Source organism: Sciurus vulgaris, assembly GCF_902686455.1.
Source record: "Sciurus vulgaris genome assembly, chromosome: X".
Taxonomy (NCBI): Eukaryota; Metazoa; Chordata; class Mammalia; order Rodentia; family Sciuridae; genus Sciurus; species Sciurus vulgaris.
The window spans coordinates 22,765,674-22,788,629 of record NC_136471.1 but is presented as its reverse complement, the minus strand read 5'-3'; the positions used below and the strand labels follow the sequence as shown (position 1 = coordinate 22,788,629).

The following is a 22,956-nucleotide window of genomic DNA, read 5'->3' as shown; positions in this document are numbered from 1 at the left end:
TATATGTAAAATCATACCATATATTGACTATATTTTTACACCACCAATTTTGTCAAATTATTTCATTTTAAAGTTAAAGTAGTACATTAATACTGTACCTGAACCGAGTGGGTCATTTTTCATTCCCTTTGAAGATGAGCTGGAATTACCTCTGTTCAAAATATCTACAAAAATAATATTTCCTTTAAAATTCAATATTTTAATGAAATATATTAAAGTAATAAAAAACTTTCCAAAAGTATATCCATAAATAACCAACAACAGAAATACATTTCTTTCCCTTAATGGTGACAAGCTTATGCTCAGTATCAAGACCTTCCCCAATCTCTATGCCAAATTTACATTGCTAAATGCCTGGAAGTTTCATTAAGGGTGAGCTGACTGGACTACTCAATTCTTGATTACTCAGTACCATTACTCTTTTTTTTTTTTTTTTGGTATCGAGAATTGAACCAAGGGTTGCTTAACCAATGAGCCACATTTCCAGCCCTTTTTATTTCTTATTTTGAGACACGGTCTCACTAAGTTGCTTAGGATCTTGCTAAATTGCTTTGGCTGGCCTAGAACTTGAGACACTCCTGCCTCAGCCTCCCAAGTCACTGGGATTACAGGCATATACAGTACCAATACTCTTGCGTTCTGAATGATAATTCTTTTTGGTACTGGGGATTGAACTGGGTGCTTTACCAATGAGCTACATCCCCAGCCATTTTATATTTTTTTAAATTTTTGAGGCAGGGTCTCAATAAGTTGCTTAGGGCTTTGCTAAATTGTTGAGTCCAGCCTCAAACTTGCAATCCTCCTACCAAAGCCTATAGTCAGTGGGATTACAGGCATATGCCACTGCACCCAGGTGAACAGGAAATTTTCCTTTTTCATCTCCTAGTAGAAAGGAACCAAATCCATAACCAAAAAGAACAACAATAAAAGAAAAAGTAGAAGGCAGGTTGGATTTGGCTGGCAGGCTATAAATTGCTGGCCCTTATTACAGGGATTAAAGACTATGTTCAACAGAATATTAAAAATATTCATTAAAAAAGAACCAAATCTCATAAAATAATTATAAAAATTAAGGGGTCACAAAAAGTAGGGTTATTTTTTGATCACTAGAGAACTCTTTCAGGAAAATAATTTTCTTTGTTGATTCAAACAACTTGGAATTGTTTTCATTCAGAAATTTCAAGGTAAGTATTTACTCAAATCATTAAAGAGTTATTCCTGCTGACCCAGTGGCACATGTTGTAATCCCAGAGGCTTGGGAGGCTGAGACAAGAGTATCACAAATTCATGGCCAGCCTCAGATACTTAGTGAGACCCTGTTTCAAAATAAAAAAAATAAAGAGCTGGGGATATAGCTCAGTGGCAAATTGCCCATGAGTTAAATACCCAGTATCCACTCCCCCAAAAGAGTTATTCCTACTTTTTCAGTGGCTGTAGTCTACTGAACATAAGTTTTTAATACCTTCCCCCTGTGCTTTATGGTACTACTAAATTTTAGTTCATATTCCATTTGTTAAAAATATTTTATGATTTACACATAAAACATCAATAAAGTTATTTACATTTAAATTTTCAGTTAATAATTTAGAAATTCCACTGTTGTCTAATTCCCTTTTTGTTAGAATCATTTAAAATGAATAGGCACTATTCTAGTTGAATACTGTTAATAGTCATCTACAATTGATTTGCTGGAAGATGGGTGTAGTCAGACGGTTCAGCACATGTAAGTACACAGAACAGAGATTGTATAATCATGCAGCGCCTATGCATTTTATAGCCATGAATCAAGATGACACTTTAATGAGGCAGCTGCCTATTATGTGAGAACCACTATAAGAAACTAACACAAACTTATTCAGTATATTCTGATATTTTAGGCAAAGCATTTCACTTTTCTCTACATATGTGCTGAAGGGAGAAAAAGAAAAAATTCCAGACTACTTGGCTCCATTAATTAGCATTTCCCAATTAAGAGAATAAAGAGAGAGACTACAGAATGGAAGAAAATATTTTTGCCAGCTCTTCTTCTGACATAGAATTAATATCCAGAATACATAAAGAACTCAAAAAACTTACCTCCAAAAAAGACTCCACAAATAACCCAATCAATAAATGGGCAAATGAACTAAACAGACACTTCTCAAAAGAAGAAATGTAAATGGCTAAGAAATACATAGAAAAGTATTCAATATCATTAGACATCAGGGAAATGCAAATTAAAACTACACTAAAATTTTATCTCGCTCCAGTCAGAATGGCATTCATCAAGAATACAAATAAATGCTGGCAAGGATGTGGAGAAAAAGGAATACTTAAAGACACCTTTGGTGTGAGTGTAAATTAGTGCAGACATTATGAAAATCAGTATGGAGGTTCTTCAAAAGATGAGAAATGGAATCACCTAGTGATAGGAATGACCCACATATACTTCTCGGTATTTATTCAAAAGAATTAAAGTCAGAATGTTATAGTAATATATTCATATTCATGTTTATAGCAGCATAATTCACAAAAGTCAAGTTATGAAACCAGTCTAGATGTCCATCAACAATTGAATGGATAAAGTGGTATATATAGACCATGGAATTTTCTTCAGCCATTAAAGACCATTATGTCATTTTCAGGAAAATGGATAGAACTTGACAGCATTATGTTAAACTACACTCAAAGTCTAGGGTCAAATGTCTTCTCATATGTGGAAGCTAGAGAGAAAAAGAGGAAAAAGAAAATCAGGGGTGGTTTCCTCATGAAAATAGAAGGGAAACCAGCAGAGAAGAGAAAGGGAACCAGGGGTAATGGGGGGCGGTATACTGGTGAATGAAACTGACTAAATTGTATTAGTGAATAACAAATCCCACTTCAATATACAATTATAATGTATCAATAAAAAGTAGGATTTCTGGGCTGGGGATATAGCTCAGTTGGTAGAGTGCATGCCTCACAAACACATGGCCCTGGGTTCAATCCTCAGCACCACAAAAACAAAAAACAAAAAACCAAAGTAGGATTTCCAATCTCAAAAGGCCTATTATGTTGTCATGTGATTTTAATCCTTAGTTAAATTATTTCTTCTCTTCTCACTTATGATATTTTAACCTCTCAAATCGTTAGTCCCATCCCCAAACTCATCCCCATCAGGACTAACACAAGCTCTTACTAACCTTTACCCTCCTTATTTGCAGCTCCTACAAAAAGAACATGTATATCAAGGACATATAAGAGCACCCACAGTTTTTTTCCATTTGAAACAAAAGACAGACACTTTATGAAACCTCACTGAAGTAAATGCTTACTTGAAATGGCTGGTTTTGAACTTGATATCTCTCCAACAAAGATCAGCTCATCATCATCATCTTCATTTCTAGCTTCTTCTACTTTCTTCTGCCATGGTTCCAGCTCTTCTTCTTCACATTCCATGAAGAGTTCTGCCATTTTTGAATTATCTAATTTTCAAGCATTGAGAAACAACTCTTATTTTCGAAAAGAAAAATACTTGTTTTGCAATACAAAACAAGCTGTGTAAGATATATTTAATAACCCTTAAAGCAATTACTGAATTTATATTTGTAACTGGTACATGGTAGCAAAAGTAAAAACCTCAGAACTCAATCTGCAAGATCTAAATTAGTAAACTTGGCTAGCTTAAAAGATGATAGAGGACAGTAGCCAATAAATTTTAAAATCAAATCCAATCAAAGTTAGTTTGTTATGACCAGGATATGATAATATCTACAAAAAGGATTGTACGCAACCATTATCTGAAAAAAAAAAATCCACCTGTATTAACAAAAGGGAGATAAACTAAGAATAAGGAGCGATGAGTAGGAAATACACTGATACAGATTCAAGAATACTAGGCATAGAGCAAAGCAGGGATAAGGTCATAGACTGAAAATAGGGAAATTAAATGAAGCCTATTCCATACTAGGACACATTAGATATTTCTCAACGGAAGAAATTAAGCAAAGAACATACTGTGAATACCATCAGGTTTTAAGTTCTGACTAAGAACACAGAAGGTCTTAGGAAGCATTTTAGTGCCTCATTCTTAAATATGAATATGGGCCACGCGTGTTGGCGCATACTCAGGAGGCTGAGGCAGGAAGATCCCAAGTTGAAAGTCAGCCTCAGCAACTTAGGCACTAAGTAACTAAATGAGACCCTGTTCCTAAATAAAATACAAAAAAGGGCTGGGGATGTGGTTTAGTAGTTAAGCACCCCTGGATTCACTCCCCAGTACCAAAAAAAAAAAATATATATATATATATATATATGGATATGGACTACCAATGAGCACCAGAAATGTGAGGAAAACCTCCAACAGAAAGACCCAAGCAACAAAACACATAAAAGAGATCTTAAAGAAAACAGAGATAATACAAAGGAGGAAATATTAAAGAGAATAAAATTGGTATCTTTATAAAGATAAGAATATAATAAAAAATAAAATCCAGGAAAAGATTAAAAATAAGACAGGAAAAATCCAGTACAAAAAACCCATATGCCAAAGTTGGGTAAATGTGGAACTGAAAAACAAAATATAAATATATATCAAATAGGGAAGCCAAGATTATTAAAAAACCAATTTCAAGTGTATAACATTCATCTAATAAAAACACCACCAAAAGAATAGAGAGGAAGGAGAGGGGAGGGAATCAAAGGAAAGTACAAGAAAAATTCCCAGTTCTAAAAAATAAAGGGCCCATCATCGAGCGGCTCAATGATCAAGAAAAAATACACTGAGGGACATATCATGAAATTCAGAATGATGGAAATAAAGAGCATATACTAAAATTGAAGTGGATGGAGAAGAAAGTTAAAATCATGACAAAATAATTTTCTATACTCAATCTTTTCATCAAGCATAAGGTACATGTTCTTTCATCAAGAATAAAGATCAGCAACATCAAAAAATTGATTTCCCCTTTGCCCTTTTTCAGGAAGAATCCATCAGAATATGAGATTTAAGAAGGAAGATAAAGTATGCAAAAAGCATGACATTCAACCCAATACAAAAATAAAGGAAAGTCCTGGGAAAATTGTTTTTTGTTTGTTTTGTTTTGTTTTTCAGTGCTAGAAGTAGATCTCAGGGCCTTAAGCAGGTTAGGCAAGTGCTCTGCCATTGAGCCATATCCCTGGTACAATCAGGACAATAGTTGTTTGGTACTGGACAACCACCCACAGTAAATAAAGCAGAACATTATTTCAAGGGTTGACAACATTTCCTGCGAAAGATTAAATATTAAATTGCTAGATTATCTGACAAGTTTTACCATGTTAAAAAAAACTAGCTAAGAGGGTATGGAAGGGTGTAGGAAGACTTTGCTATAGATCTTAACAAACAGCAAATTTAAAGGCAAAAAATGTTTAATTGCAGGATATGCAAAAAAGAGAAAAGAAAGTGTATCTAAAACATATTGATACCATGGTGCTATGCTCATCAGTGAACAATATTTATTATGGTCATCATAATAAAAACGTTGAATATGATTAAACTGAAACTTTAGATATAGCTATACTGGGAAATGCTTGGGGAGAAGGCTAAAGTGTAAGAAAAATGAAATTCTCACCTTCCTTTACAGAAAATCATTCGATAATGGCAAAAATTGACGTTTCAAGGTGGTTTTATACATATGTGATTTTAAAACTGAGTAATATGGAAATAACTATTGGAAGAATAGCTAAACAATTGAAAAGTAGATGCCTCAAGGAAAAAAAAGGCGGTGTGTGTAGGTGTACACACATGAGTACACACCCCTATCTCTACCCACACTTTCTTCAAGAAATTGTGGTTATGGCCAGGCCTGGTGGCACAGACCTATAATCCCAGCTATTCAGGAAGATGAGGCAAGAAGATTGCAAATTTGAATCCAGCCTTAGCAACTTAGTCAGATCATATCTTAAAAAGTAAAAAGGTCTGAGGATATAGCTCCATGATAAAGTATCTCACTCTCTCTCTCTCTCTCTCACACACACAAACTGTAGTGACACAACTTAAAACCTTTTTGGACTGCATGACATAAAAAAATGGTGCATACTATTATGGTTTTAAAAAGTATTGGAGGAAACCTAAACTAAAATAATAACAATGGGGATAGATATATAAGTGATTTAGTGAGATATGGGTGGGGAAAATAACTAATAAAATAAAAACAACTTCAGGATTCTGGTTTATACAAGGACATATTTATCTTTTAAATGTAGTGATTTGTAAAGGTAATTACCTTAAAATAATGTCATTTTAACTTTTGTTCCAAAATTAAGACTTTTAAGACCATGCTTTAGGTCAAGCTTATAAGCAATGACTTGGGAATAGCATACAAAAACAATCTTAACAAACTGGTGCCATTCTTTTTTAAATTTCATTTTGTTTTATTTTAATTTCCCATTCAATTCAGGTGTGTCACAAAGCACTTGTGTGCATATGGTTGCGCACAGTGCTCTCTCCCTCTCTCTTTTTGTGGTCCCTGGGCTGGAACTCCAGGCCTTAAAGATGCTAAAAGCAAATGCTCTACCACTGAGCTATACTACCAGCCCACAAATCTTTTTTTGTGGTACTAGGGATTGAACCCAGGGGTGCTTTAGCACTGAACTATATCCGCAGTACCTTTTATTTTTTATTTTGAGACAAGGTCTTGATAAGTTGCTGAGTCTGGCCTCAAACTTGTAATCCTCTTGCCTCCACCTCCTGCATAGTTGAGATTACAGGCATGCACCATTGTGCTTGGCCCCAGTCCACAAATCATTTCTTAGCATAAGTTTGTTTAATGGTTAGTATCTCAGTTACCATCCCCCCCAAAAAAAGAAAAACACCATCCTGTAGTCTCAAATATAACCAATATTATGAACTGACCCCTGCTTTTCTAAATGATACCTCAAAACAATACACCGAATGTTCTAAGTTAAATAAGTAAAAGCATAATTAATGGTTTAGCACTAGCATATTCTGAATATTTGAAAATATCAACCTCATTATGTTTCTTGGAGCTCTCATTCCTATTTCATCTACCTAGAATATCCTTTCTCCTCACCTTATACTGTCCTTATCATTCAAGTATAGTGGAAAGAGCAAGGACTTGACATCAAACTGAACATAGTATTTCCCCCTTATCCACAGTTTTGCTTTGCATAGTATCAGTTACCCATAGTCAACTATGATCTAAAAATACAAATGGAAAATTCTAGAAATAAACAATTCGTCAGTTTTAAATTGCAATCTGTTCTGAGGAACATAATAAAATCTTACACTTTCCTGCTCTGTCTATCCTAGAATGTGAATCATCCCTTTGTTCAATATATTTACAACTACATACACTACCTGCCTGTTGTCACTTAGTAGCCATCTTGGTTATCAGTGGTATCACAATACTTGTGTTCAAGTAACTCTTATTTTAATTACTAACGCACAAGAGTAACAATGCTGGTGATTCAGATATCCCAAAGGTAACCAGCAAATTGCTTCAAGTGAAAGTTATTGATTTGATAATGGAAGAAAAAATTGGCATGCCAAGGTTGTGAAGATCTGTGGTAAGAGCAAATTTTCAATGTGTGAAATTATGAACAAGGAAAAAGAAATGTGTGCTAATTTCACTGCTACAACTCAAAATGCAAAAGTTACAGCCACGGTGTGTGGTAAGTGCTTAGTTAAGATGGAAAAGACAACAAATTATAGGGTTTGATACAATCTGACTTCGGGCATCCACTGGGGGTCCTGAAACATATCCCCTAGAAAATAGGTGACTACTAGAGCATAAATCTTCACTGCACTACTTCTAATCATGTGAATATGGAGAAATTGCTTGAGCCTATTTCTCTACTTCTAATATGCTTACAATACCTACTTAACAGAAATGATATCAGAGATTCAGGAAAATGCCACATGAAATACCTAAGATACTCAACACAATATTAATCCCCTGCCCTTTCAGTTCAATTGTAACTTCCTCAAAAAAACCACTAGACCTATTTTTCTTCTACCACTTACTACACTGACAGTTCTATGCCATGCAATTCAAGGTTTAATATGTATTATTTCAAATTTCTCATTATTTTTAAGTGTGTCTAAATTGTACATATTCAACATTAAAGTAAGCTCCTTCAGAGTAAAGAACATATTTTGTTCCTTTGTATTTCCTCCTGTATTCAATAGTCTATTTGGTATGTAGTAGGCACTTAACATATGATAATCTAGAAGCTAAGAATCTTGGTAAACTCAGGCAAAACCAAATTTAAAGAAATGAGAGAGATTCATGTATACTGACAATTTAAAAAATCATTTATATATACATTGATATCATAGTGATACCATGTGGACACACAGGTTTTCCTCATTCTTTTAAACTAGGTACCGCCCTTATCAATGTAGTCAAGATGTACTGAGTTAAAAAGTTCTGAAGTTACATAATAGCAAGTATAGTATGATCTTATTTAGAAATAATTTATTTTTGTTATAATAATTTAGTTTTGTTATAACTTACACCAAACCTGTAAGTTATCTCTGTGGATAGGAAGGAAACATTTCATTTCTACTTTACTTTCATTTTTATTGCATACTGTTAATTTTTTAAAAATCTTTTTTTGTGGTGCTGGGGATTGAACCCAGGGCCTTGTGCTTGCAAGACAAGCACTCTACCAACTGAGCTATATCCCCAGCCCCATACTGTTCATTTTTTACTATGAATATGTATTACTTTAATACATCTAAGTATCCTTACTTTTATTTATTAAAAATATTTTTAATTGTTGATGGACCTTTACTTTATTCATTTATTTACATGTGGTACTGAGAATTGAACCCAGTACCTCGATTGCTAGGCAATCGTTCTACCACTGAGCCACAACTCCAGTCCAGTATTTTAATTTTTACCAAAATATGCCCACCTGTCTCTCACCTTTACTCAAGAAAGGTTATCAGTACAAAAGTCACGCATACTAGTATCAACTGCAGCAGCAATACTTACTTTTTTGTTGAAAAGAGTTGTCGTCATCCATTAAGTTGCAGAGTCACCTAAGAACAAACACATGACATCAATCAATTTTATGAGTCACTTTAAGTAACACCAAATACTGAAACATGAAACTTGATTCAGAAATCTTTGGGTCTAATTTCAATCTCCAGCAAACTCATGTGACACCAGACAAGGTAGCATGTTAGGTCTTAGTTTTCCACCCTATAAAATAAAGAGACCTACTATTAGAGTGAATTTTGCTTAATTAAATGTATACATATCTAATCTTTTTCTCCCATAAAAGCTTACCTTTTGAGTTTGGTTATGTTTAATATACACATGTTAACTCATTTGCATAATTGGTTCATTCCTGAATGAATGCAAATCTAGTGAATAAAAGGCTGAATGCTTTATTAAATTACAAATAAATTTTAGAAGACAACCTTATGTAAAAATGAGTAATTACCCTGTAATATGTTTTAGTAAATCTGAATTTTGAAATGCTAAGTGACATTTATATTTAACTGCTATCTCTCTTCACATTTCAGGGAAAATGCTATTGTTACTGAAAAAAAATACATAGTTTTTATTTTATATAATTTATTACATTGTTACTTCTTATTGAAAAATAATAGCAATTAGTTGGATAAATTTCACCATAGATTAATTCATTTAATAAAACTACTCATTGCCTTCTGTGCTCAGGGTAATGTGCTAAGTTCTAAGGAAAACAACCAAGAAGAATGAGTCATAGTTCTAGGGAAAAAAACAGATGAATATGTCACAGTCCTTTCTTTCGGAAGTTTACAATCTAACATGTCTATAATTATTTGAGTTTTTTGTTTTCAGTGCTGAGGATCAAACCAAGGGCCTTACACATGCTAGATAAGCACTCTACCACTAAGCTTCACCCCCAGTTTTATTTGGGTTTTGTAAAAAAAAAAAAAAAAAAAAAAAAGCTATTAAACACCAAAAACATTTGAATTGGTTTATTTAAAGCGAGAATTTTATTTTGAGTTGTATTCTGCTTTCTCATGCATATAGCATATACTCTACATACAAAATATTCTTTTTTTAAAAAAAGCTTTCATTTACAAAACAGAAAAGGTCAAAACTAGGCATCAGAACACTAAAGCAGCAGGCTACATGGAGCTAATTCAGTCTTCACATTTGTCTTTATCCTCAGATTTGCAAAAGCATACTTTCCCTAATTCCAACTTATTTGGCTTGAATCCCAAGGAAAAGATATTACTTTAACTCCACAAAAAAGTTACTGGCACAAATACCTGAATTTCTACTATAAGAGTGAATTTTGTCCTTGAATAAATTTCCTTAATTCTGAGGTCTATTTAGTGTCTGACTCAAACTATTTGAATAGTGCTTGTCTCTAAACTAGAATTAAAGTAATACCTATGTCAATTAGATAAATACATGACAATTCTTGCTCAACACTAAGGAAGGACACAGCATACATTTTAAGAGTTATAACTGCATAGTATACAAACTCAAATAACACTTCTATTAAATTATCATATAAAATTAATAATAAATGTGTAAACAATCTTTATGAAAAAGCTGTATTCACTGCCTGTGGCTACAGAGATATCTTGAGGCCCATAGCATACACCAGGGAGTTTCAACTGGTACATTCATAAATGCTCTAAAAAGTCAGAAATCCTCAGATGCTATTTGAACCATGACTTCATTTTAAAGTTGTGTTATCCAATGAGGTAGCCACTAGCCACATGTGGTTACTTAAACTAATTAAAAGAAAAAATTCAGCTCCTTAATCACACTAGCCACTGTTCAAGTGCCCAAAAGCTACAAGTAGCTAGCTACTGGATTGGACAGTGCAGCCACAGAACATTTCCATCGGAAAACACAAGTCTAAAGGATCTCTAGCATATTTAGTTCCAGTTTTAAAACATAAATAAAATTTCATAGATTCCTTTAGGGAAGGACTAGAGGCCACAAAAACCTCTCAAGTGACCACTTTAGAGTTCTGGTGGCAGGGCAAAAAACTGTATGGGGGATTAAGTCAGCTGTCAGAGAAATGGAATATCCAACAAAGATATGCAGTGGGCATCTTAGAGCTCTGATAACAGCAACTCCACAGGGTCTCTACATTCTGCAACTAAGAGTAGTTCTCCAAAAAAGAAGAGGAAAGAACTTTCCACTTCAGCTGCTGATTCAGGTAAATAAATATGCCCACGTTTAATATACTGTTCTTATGGAGGAAAAAAATGAATTCCAAGTAATGACACACCTCTTGAACATAACCCATTCATTTTGGGGGGATCCTGTATAATTAATCACAATTAGTATTTAGGTGTTTTTTGTTTTTTTTTTTTTTTTGGTTCTGGGCATTGAACCCATGGGTTCTTTACCACTGAGCTACATCCCCATCACTTTTTATCTATTATTTAGAGACAGGGTCTTGTTGAGTTGCTTAGGGCCTCACCAAGTTCCTGAGGCTGGCTTTGGACTTGCGATCCTCCTGCCTCAGCCTCCTGAGCCACTGGGATTACAGACTGCTTCAGTTTATATACATGTAAAATATAACTATCATTTAAGTACTTATTCTAAATTATGGATTAACATAATTTTAAAATATTTAAAAAATTAAGAGGCATCACTTAACACTCACTAGGATGGCTGTAATTAAAAGAGATAGTAACAAGTATTGAAAAGAATGTAATAAAATTGGAAATCTCATACACTGCTGGCAGAAATGTGAAATGGTGCAGCTACTATGGAAAACACTTAGACAAACACATAGATATGACTGAACAATCCCACTCCTAGAGAAACAATTGAAAACATAAATCCACATGCAAGCTTGTACACAAATGTTTACAGTACCATTATTCATAATAAACCAAAAATCAAAAACAACCCAAACACCTATAAATTGACAAAGAGATAAAATGTAATACATCTACACAGTGGAATAATATTTAGCAATAAAAAGAAATGACACATTGACACATGTACAATATGTATGGATGTTGAGAACATTATACTAACTGAACAAAGCCAGTCAAACAAACCAGATATTGTATGATTTCATTTATATGAAATGTCCAGAAATGGCAAATCCACAGAGAGTAGAGTAGTGGCTACCAAAGGCAAATGGGTACATTGTTTCTAGGGTGATGAAAATGTTGTAAAATAGATTGTGGTGATGGTTACAGAACTTTGAGTGTACAAAAATCATTGAGTTTAAATGGGCAAACTGTATGTCATATAAATTTTATCTAAATAAGGATATTAAAAATAATAAGATGGTAGCATTTGGGCCTAGGAGTAGCGGAGTCACTCTGTAGAGAAAGAGTACCTAAGAGAACAGTAAAGATTTGGAGGTAGAGAAAGCAAAGAGGTAAGGTAGGGAGACATTTAAGCCCTAACAATATCATTGAAACACCTGAAGCTAGTCATGTTCGAAGCAAATTATCCACTAAGGGGTTTCAGTTCAGAGAGGGGAAAAAATATTCATTTTCAGTTTACTTTACTTCAAACTGGATTTCAGCATTTTTATTCAAGAGTAAAAACACATTCACCAATTGTTTATCCCAACATTTTTTAAACCAGGGTCAACAGATCTCTGGGGAAAAGATATACTCCAGATGGTACAAGAGAACTCTATTAACAATATAATTGTTTTGTTTTGCTGTCTATCTAAAAAAATTAATATAAATGTTCCCTGGGATCAGCTAGATGACCACTTTATAACTAAGTCTGGCCACAAAATATTAGTAGATATTTTGTCTGTATTTACTACTGCATTGTCACCAAGTACTATTATTTTTAATGGTACTGGCAATAATAAAATAACAAAGGGAGAGAATATCTAAATGATTTATCTTCACTAAAAGAGCAAATTACAATATGGTTAGCTACAAAAATGAAGGTATTGAAATGGCTGAAATAGGAAAATCTTGCTGTTCATATGAGATATAGATACAAAAAACAAATAGAAGTAGGTAGTAACTATTTTAGTAAAATATATTATTCATTCAATACATTAAAATTGATTCAAATATCATTGATTTTGTAGTTTCAAGTATTTGTTTTATTTTAGGGTTGTATAAGAAATGTGGGAATATTTTAAACATTTTAAGTATGGGGTGCCTGTGAAAATGTTCTTTTTGTAATAGGAATTAACTAGTATAGTACTCAAACCCAAGATATATTAGTTCATTCCTTGGTTTCTTAGAGAATTTCACTGGTATCTAAACAATTCAAATTTCCAAACCAGGTTTTGGGAACAAATCACATTCAATTCAAGAAGGAAATATTCTCAAGCAGTTTTTATACTGACCAAATTATTCCAGGTACATTTTTTTTGCACTGCTGGGGATTGAACCCAAGGCCTTGTGCTTGACAGGCAAGCACTCTACGAACTGAGCTATATCCCCAGCACCCCGGGTACATTTTGAGAAGACATTTCTTTAATAATTTTGCTATTTTTCTCCTAATTTATTTTTGTTTTTAATTGTCTTGATTTTTCACTTTTCCTATTTGAAAAATAGCTAGTTTATACTAGGATTTAAAATTCATTAGCCTAATATTTTGTGAAGTTGGCCTACATTTTAAAACATTTTCTTTTACATTAGTTTTTGGGATGGAGCACTACAGTAAAATTTAGTTTCTGCAAAATAATGTTTATCTTATATTCTGGCTAAGACCTATCTACAGGAATATGGTTTTGGTGCAATTCATATATAAAAGGTATAACCTGGGGAAAAGACTAATGCACAATTATTGGCCTCTTAAAACCAATCTACATAATAAATATTTTACATAATTTAATAATATACCATAATCACTAATTCCTAAAGTAACACCTGAATTATGTATTATTAAGTCACATTTTATAGGAGTAAAAATTACAAGGAAAATGTGAATTAAGCGCACTGAACATAGGGGCTAAAAGCTTCGGTGGGAATTTTGAGTCTACCACTTTCTGGCTGTCAAATCTAGGAAGCTTAATCAACCTTTTTGAGCCCTAGTTTCTCTATCTATAAAAAAACAGGAATACCTTCTTTGTAGCACAACTGTGAATAATTTAAAGCACAAGAGCTATTCTTGCCAAGTATTTTGAACTATTTTGCTTAACAATTCTTTACCTGAAGTCATACCACAAGTTGAGGACAATGCATTAAAAAGATAAAAATTCAGCCGGGCACAGTGGTACATGTGTGTAATATCAGCAACTCTTGTGAGGGAAGCAGGAGGATCACAAGTTTAAGGCTAGCCTCAGCAACTTAGCAAAGCTCTAAGTAATTCACTGAGACCCTGTCTCAAAATAAAAAAAAAAAAAAAATACAGAGCTGGGGATGTAGTTCAGTGCTAAAGCCTCTCTGGATTCAATCACCAGTAACAAAAGAAAAAAGAAAGAAAATACTGTCACAGATAACCTACAACAGATCAGTAGTTCTCAAACTTTTTGTCTCAACACTCCCTTTTACTCTTAAAACTTACTGAAGACCCCAAAGAGTTTTATGTTTATGTAGATTTTATCTTATATTTAATAAAATAATTAAATCTATTATAAGTTAATATACGTTTAATGCAAATATTTTTTTAAAAAAATCTAGTTAGATATATGGCATTTACATCTTTGCCAATGTCTTTAACATTTGTCTTAAAAGAGAACTAGAAATATGTCTAAATTCTTTTTTCTTTTGGTACTGGGGATTGAACCCAGGGGCACTTAAGCACCAAGTCACATCCACAGCCCTCTTTTATATTTCATTTAGAGACACAGTCTTGCTGAGCTACTTAGGGCCTTGCTAAGTTGCTAAACTAGCAATCCTCCTGCCTCAGCCTCTCCAGCTGCTGGAATTACAGGCTTGCACCAACAAGCGGGGCTCTAAATTCTTTTTAAAATATGTAATAAATTCTTTTCATTATTCCTTCATTTTTATGTAAATTATTTGTAAATGACCTAAAAGCATAAGAAATAAAATTATAATGGTCCATTACACCCAGATGGTACACAGTGATGACTATTTTTCTGGATATACTGAAGGTGAAACACTCTTTAAAAAAGAAAACCACTTTGCAGAGAATGAATTTTAGAAGTCTAGAAACATTTTTATTTAAATTACTGAGCAAATCAAGTCTTTATGAATCATTACTTAAAACAACCTGACTGAAAACCAAATAAGAAGTCCCTCTCCAAAGTAGGAAGACAGAAAAAATATTCAGGGCTATATGGCCTAACTAGTGAATGTAAGTGATAAATATTTCTGGTCTTTGAATTGTTACTTTTGAGTAACAAAGTATTTTCAATATAAATTTCCAATATCTGGTTGCCACTTTTTAAAGCTATAGAATACTTTCTATTACAAAATTGCTATTCCATTTAGAATTTCCTCTTCCCAATTAGTATAACAGCAACAAAAAATTCTTGGTGGGCTGGGGTCGTAGCTCAGTGGTACAGCGCTTGCCTAGCAGGCACAGGCTCTGGTTTGATCCTCAGCACCACACACACACACAAAAATCTTGGAATGGTTCTAAATGTCCTCCTGAAAAAAAGAAAACAAAACAAGTGGGAGGGAAGGAAGGTATGGAATTATATAGCCCTTCTCTCTTACCTTTCTCTTCCCTTCTAAAAAAAAATTTTTTTTGCAGAGTAAAAGGCTGAACTGAAAAATCAAGACCGGACTAGAAAATTTAACTGGAAGAAATAATGTTTAACAGAAAAAACTGAGATTAGGAGTTCTTCAATATCAGAACTTTTCAATAGGTTACTTTTCAACATGTTTAGAAATATTTAAATACTAAAAAGCTGAAAAATTGGCATCTTAAATATATAAAGGAGAAGGGAATTGAAATTCAATAATATTTCTTAGGATTTTTAAGTTGAACCTTCTCGATTACTCTCCTCCACCCGCTCTCTCCCATGGAGTAGGGCATAATTTAGTGAACTGAGCACTGGATGAGGGTCAGAGACAATGGCTCAGAATTAGCTCTGCTTCCTAACCAACATTACCCTGCTAAAGTCCTCTCCTTGAGGCTATTTTCTCACCTTCAAAATAGTTCTATTGCTAGGTGTGGTGACCACAGACCTGTAATCCCAGAGACTTGCCTGTAATCCCAGTGACTCGGGAGGCTGAGGCAGAAGGATCTCAATTTCGAGGCCAGCCTGGGCAACTTAGGGAGACCCTGTCTCAAAATAAAAAATAAAAAGGGTCGGGGATGTAGCTCAGTGGTAGAGCGCCCCTGGGTTGAACCCCCAACTACACACACACACACACACACACACACAAAACCACCAGGATCTAACCAACCAAAAAATAACACTTCTGTCAATGCCCCACAGCCCATCTCAAAAGGGCATCAATGAAATATACAAATATGATATAATTATAATGGAATTTGTACTTATACTACAGTAAACCCTGCCTTCATAGGCTCAGTGAAGTTTCTGATTAAGGGGAAAGAAATTTGCACTGTGGCCCCCAAAGCAGGACAGCTCACAAATGCTTAAGAGATTTTTGTAGTTTAAAATTCCATTTCTAAGGTCTAAATTTACGTTTAATGACACTAAAAGACTTTTAAAACTCATAGTTCAAACCCTAAAACAATACAACCGAAACTTTAATTTCACAGATTAAAATCTATGTATGAAACAAATATTTTCAAACAAAGAAATTCCATGGATGAAGGTCTCCCATTCTTGTAGAAACTGGTTCACTTGACAACGTCCTCAAATTTCTCCTTAAAAAGCATAAAAAGTTGAGATAAGTTAATAGGAACTCCCTCCATCTTTATAGGTTGGTGAAGAAAACCTTGGAATGAGATCATTTTTCCCATCTCATTAACAAAAACCTGCACAGCTCACTGTAAGAAAATCGTGTAACTCCACGTTTCTCCTCCGGGCTCTTATCCTCTAGACAATAACGGAATGGAGCACGATTTCTGTGACAGAGGAGGGCAGTCCCTTTAGCAAGAACATGGGTGTGAACCCGGAATTACTGGTAACCTGGGTCGACGGGAGGGGGATCCTCGGCAAAACCAAGGGGCCCGCAGGATCCCTGATGCCTGAAAGTTCAGATCCCCCCTCGTATTTCCCACCATTGAATAGACTTGGGGGTGGGCGGGTCTCCGTCAAACCTTGGCATCAACAGTACAAAAGACCAAAGGGAGTTGTCTCCAGAAAGAAAAGCCAAAACCAAGCTGGGGATGGAGAAACTCACAGGCCTCGGGAGGCGAGGAGGTGGCGACTGTGGCCCGCGCGGCCCGGTTCCACTAGACAGCTGCCCGCGAGACCGCGACCCGCCGCGGGCGGCCAAACCTCGCCGCGGAGCAGCTATCTTTCCAAGATCCCTCCCCCTCTAGGGCCGACGCAAGATGGTGGCCCACCCGCCGTCGCGCCGCCAAGCCCATCCCCTCCCCCGCGTCCTAGTCAATCCCGGCTACCCGCGTCCGCATCATGACCCTCAGCCCGCTACCCTGGGAGCTGGGCAGCCACCGCTGCCCTCACAGACACACCAGACAGCCGCTGCCGGTTTCCTCACGGCTTAGGCGGGGGCGGGGGCCGCTTACCTAGAGCAGAGCAGATCGGCCTGACTGGGGCTCAGAGGAGGAGGAGGAGGAGAAAGAGGAGGAGGAAAGGGAGGAGCGCGAAAATACTAGGCGACCTCCACAGCAACAACGGATGCCCTGGAGATTTTCAGCGCGCAATGAGCGCCTCAGCGAGCGCAGAGCATATAACGATGCGCGCTGCCTCATGGGTAGGACCGGCTCCGCCCCTGTACATCCGGGTACCTTTTCTAACGGTCCCTGGATGGCGGGTACAAACATGTGCATCGCGTTACACACCCTCGAAGGCATCTGTGCTGGAACTGAGGGCTGTGGGCCACGGGCCTCGGACAAAGGGAGGGCCCAGTAAACATGCCAGTCTCCCCAATGAACCTGCCATCCAACCTCGGACTGCAGTCTAAAATTAGGGCTGCATATTGTATCTGATCACATGGAAATGCAAATTCTGATTCCTCCTTGTGTTGGGGTAGAGCAACCAGTTTTAGAAAGTCTGTATTTGACACATCTCTCACCTTTTACCAAAGAAATGTCAGTCAAGTTATTTAAGTAATTGGTAAATTTCACCAAGTTTGTCTTAAATATATGTTTTTGCTTGACTCATTATTCTTAATTCTGTCATACTGGTGTCTATAATGAATACAACAAGGTTAAGAAAAAATGTATTTACCAGATAAACACTTGCCAAAACATTGCTTGCACATTTTCCCTCCTTTTTTCTCTTTTTTGTTTGTTTCTTTCTCTTGGGTCCCTTTCCCCCTTTTTTGTTGTTTTTTTTTTTTTTTTTGGTCTTTTTATTTTTTGGTTGGTTGGTTTTGGCAGTAGGGATTGAACACAGGGGCACATTATCACTGAACTGCATCTGCAACCCTTTTCATTTATTTTTATTTTTTATGTTCAAACACAGCCTAGCTAAGTTGCCGAGACTGGCCTTGAACTTGTGATCTTCCTGCCTCAGTCTCCCAAGTCTCTGGGATTACAGGCATGTGCCACCATGCCCTGGCCACTTGCACATTTTCTAAGCATTGGGTTTTATGCTGTAAAGAATGTTTAGTCTCCCAATTTTCCCATGAGATCTATGGCACTAGTGTTTCACTTCTCAACAGTTACTCAGATTTAACTGTGTGTCTTGTTCTTCAGCACATCCGCAAATCCAGAAAGTCCCTGAATCCTAATGTTTCCTATTTGAGCTAGTTTTTTTCTTCTTTTCCCTCATCTATACAGCCATTTGCTTCTGGCCCTACAAATGGGCTTTGCAGGAAATGACAGAGAATAAACACAATTATAAACATGAAAAATTTCCCAATCCAGACAGTTTGATAAGAAAGCTCGTGCACCTTCTCCTTTGGCACCTCCAGCAGAAAGTTTAAAACTGGCAGATCTCTCCCCAGCGACTGGGTAGGCTGAGGCAGGAAGATAATGAGTTCAAAACCAGCCTCAGTTACTTAGTGAGGCCCTAAGCAACTTAGCGAGAACTTGTCTCTAAAAATAAATCGAAGGGGTTGGGGATGTGGCTTGATGGTTAAGTGGGTTCAATCCCTGGTACTAAAAACAAAACAAAACCACCACCACAACAAAACCAACAGGCAGATCTCTAACATGCTTGCCATTTCCTTCTATGCAGGTGGAAAATGCAAAGCTTCAACTCGCCAACTTACCCACCCAGGTGGGAAATTTAAACAGGCAACTCTCCAATCTGCCAGCCATTTCCTTTAGAATAGGCAGATATTTAAAAACAAAAACTAATCTCCATTCCCACCCCCTAGACACTATAAAGGCCCAACTGATTTCTTTCTCAAGTCAGCCCAGACCTGTTTACATTCCCTGGAATTCCCTGGGTAATAAAAACTTTCTCAAAATCTCTTGGTGAATAATCATGTGGGGAGCTTCCACATCTGATTAAAATTAGAAAGGGGTAGGGTCCTGCAATAGGATAACAGAAAACATTTATACACCAAATTCCAATCTAATTTATTATTTTTTCATGAAAAATATTATTGCTAACAAGACCAGAAGACTCTAGTTAGCAAACTTCTGTCAACAAAGAAGAAAAAGAAAAGGAAATCTACATGAGAAGCCAACTCATAATGGAAAGGATGTCTGGTGAGAATGGAATTGACTACTCTATCCTTAAAACTCTTCCCTGTGTTTATAGAAAACTTCTCTTTGGGTCTCTTGACTAATTGACCAGGGATTCTCTATTTTTTTCAGGATTGCCGTTAAGTAAAAATTTGCTTCTGTATATCCTTGTGGGGGGATAATTTTTTAAATAAACATAAATTCACCTAAAAATTCATTTTAAAGTGTACAATACATGATTTCTCATATATATTCACAATACTGTGCACCCATCATCACTAATTCCAGAAAACTTTCATTATCCCCCCCAAAGAAAACCACAACCTATTAGTAGCCACTCTAAATTCCTTCCTGCCTCTATTCCCTAGCATTGATGAATTAATTTGTGTATCTATGGATGTGCTTATTGTAGACATCACATATAAATGAAATCACACAATATGTAGTTTTCGTGTCTGATTTATTTCACTTGGCATATTTTTGAGGTAGATTCTTCCATGTTGTAGCACTTACCAGTGCTTCATTCCTTTTTCTGGATGCATAATATTTCATTGCAGAAATATATAACTTTTTGTTTATCTATTTGTCAGTTGATGGACATTGGATTGTTTACACTTTTCAACCACTGTAAATAATGTCACTATAAACATTGGTATACAAGATTTTGAAAAAAGTTTTATTGAGGTATAGTTCACATGCCACAATTCACACATTCAAAAGGTATAATCCAGTGTTCTTTAGTATATTCACCAATATGGTGACCATCACCACAGTCTATTTGAGAACACCTTCATCACCCCCAAGAGAAACCCCTATACATTAGCTATCATACTCTACCCACAAACCCTCATTCCCTAGCTATCTTCCAGACATACATAATCACTAGTCTACTCTTTGTGTAGATTTCCCTGTTTGGGACATTTCATACAAATGGAAATATATAATATGCCATCTTTTGTGACTGGCTTCATTCTCTTAGCAAAATGTTTCAGGGTTCTTCCATGTTGAAGCATATACTTCTTTCCTTTTGTGACTGAATAATATTCCATTGTGTGGGTTTAGCACATTTTGTTTACCCATTGATCAATTGATGGACATTTGTGTTGGTTCCATCTTTTGAATATTATGGATACTTGTCTGTACATTTTTGTATGCAAATATATTTAAATTATTGTTTGTTACATAACTAGAAATGTAAATATTAGAATATATAATATTAATAATTATGATTAACTAGTTAATGGACTGCTAAACTTTTCCCCAATGTGCCATTTTTCAGTCCCACTAGGATTTCTTAAGTTTATAATTTCTTTACAACTGCACCAACACTTGCTTGTTTTTGCTTATTTTGTCATAGCCATCCTAGTGGGTGTAAAGGGGAATTTCCTTGTGGTTTTGATTTGCATTCCTCTGATGACTGATAGACTGATACTGTTGAACCTCTTTTTGTGTATTTATTGGCTGTTTGTTACATATTCTTTGGATATCTATCAAAATTCTTTGCTAATTTTTAAAATAGATTTTTTTTTTAAAGAGCAGTATGAAGTTTACATCAAATTGAGCAAAGGGTACAGCAATTTCCTGTATACCCTCTATCCCCCACATACGTTGCCTTCCCCATAATCAATATCCCTTACTAGAATGTTACATGTATCACAATTGATTAACCTGTGCAAGCTAGGACTGACACCCCAGAAATGATAAGTGAGCAATGCAATAACATGAATAATCAAGTATTCACTTTGTGTGGTTCATACTGTCACATGCAGAGAATTCAGATAAATGAGAAGTTATAGTAGAGGAAAGTAGATGTGCAAGGCCTGGTCTTAAGCTGAGTTTTGACTAAGCAGGTTCTTGAAGGATGAATAAAACTCGATAAGGTAAAGAAGAGGCATTTCAGATAACAGTAGGGACATGAAGGAAGGTAATGAGACATAAGTGAAAAGTATGGTTTTATAAGACAATAAATGATCAATCTGATTAGAGAAGATGTATATTAGTGTTGGGGGAAATAAATGAATATTCACTTATTCTTTTACGTATTCACTAATGCAGCAAATGCTATTGACAACTATGTCATGCGATGGGAATACTGAGATAAATACTTCAAAGTTTCATATATTCAAGTGGTAGAAACAGGTTCAGAAACATAAATACACCATGATAGTGATGTGTTCTATGTGATCTTCTTACTCAACCTGGATTGAGTCATATTTCACTTAAATGTTTCATTTCACTTCTGCTGCATCTACCTTCACAAATTCCTATTTCAGGATGGGCAGTCTGAGTTGGTTTACTTCCACTTCAGACATTATCAGGATAAACTAAACACCAAGGGTCCGTGATAGCATCTGAATCAGAGCTGTGATTGGCATAAAGTAGAAAAGCTGTTTTGTATTTCCATATGGTGTACTACATTTTTTTAAAGAATCTGTTTTCTTAAGAGCAAAAATGGAATTGATAACCTTGAGGGGCTATTTTTTTTTTTTTTTTTTGGTACTGGAGGTTGAACCCCAGAGCATTCTTCCTGTGCTACATCCCATCCCTTTAAAACTTTTTAAATTTTGCCACTGGGTCTCACTAAGATGCCAAAGAGGGTCTCAAACTTCCAATCTTCCTGCCTCAGCCTCCTGAGCAGTTTTTAACACAAGCATGTGCCACCACACCCACCTGAATTTTAAATGTAAAAAAGAAATTAAAATTCTATTTTTCCATCTACCCTCAAGTAAATGTAGCTAAAGGAATGTAACAATAAATATTTTTATCTCTCTACATAATATTTCTCCAAAGCATTTTGCTGAATAATCTGACATGTTACTGATGTGAGCAGAAAAAGTTAACAACCCTGATAATATATAAATTCAGATCAGATACATCATTTTTGCTATTATCATCCATCCATGGCCTAGTCTGCTCAATTGACAAAGTATGTTATTAATACACCATACTCTACCATAAGTGTACTGCCCTACACAGTGTTTATCTTGTTGAGAAAGAACTGTAATTAGCTGAAGCAATAACCTCAGTGAAAAATGTGATATGAGTTGTGTAAAGATCAAAATAATTTAAACTAATAATAGCTATTGTTTGTAAAGGGTTAAAACATGAATTATGCTGCATAGAGTTAATAACTCAACACTGCTGTTAAATTTTGTTTCCATTCTGGTCCACGTGAGACTCACCAACTTCAAACCAAACTTCATGGGAGAGAAAAGTTCCCCCACCAGGTTGGAAGTTCCATGAAGGCAGGGAACGGTAGTTCACTCATTAATGTCTCCCTAATACATAGTGCTTGGAACAGTTTAGTATATGTTGGATGGATAAATAAATAAATAGAATTGTAGGAAAGAAATGGAACAAGTATCACGTTCCAGCCAAA

At 35.5% G+C, this 22,956-nt stretch overlaps 1 protein-coding gene across 4 annotated transcripts in view; it reads right to left on the bottom strand.

Annotated features, from left to right (window-relative positions):
- ZNF280C (zinc finger protein 280C) overlaps nt 1-17,682 on the bottom strand; it is a 50,660-nt gene extending 32,978 nt beyond the window's left edge. Inside the window, exons 1-5 of one of the 4 annotated variants that reach the window (XM_079122707.1) lie at nt 17,505-17,682; nt 16,045-16,125; nt 8,961-9,007; nt 3,294-3,443; nt 99-164 (exon numbers count right to left, since the gene is read on the bottom strand). In XM_079122707.1, coding sequence (XP_078978833.1) covers nt 99-164; nt 3,294-3,443; nt 8,961-8,991 — 247 coding nt within the window. In that variant the 5' untranslated portion in view covers nt 8,992-9,007; nt 16,045-16,125; nt 17,505-17,682. The other 3 variants (XM_079122705.1, XM_079122706.1, XM_079122708.1) reach the window with 3 other exon arrangements.
- Nucleotides 17,683-22,956: the final 5,274 nt, after the last annotated feature.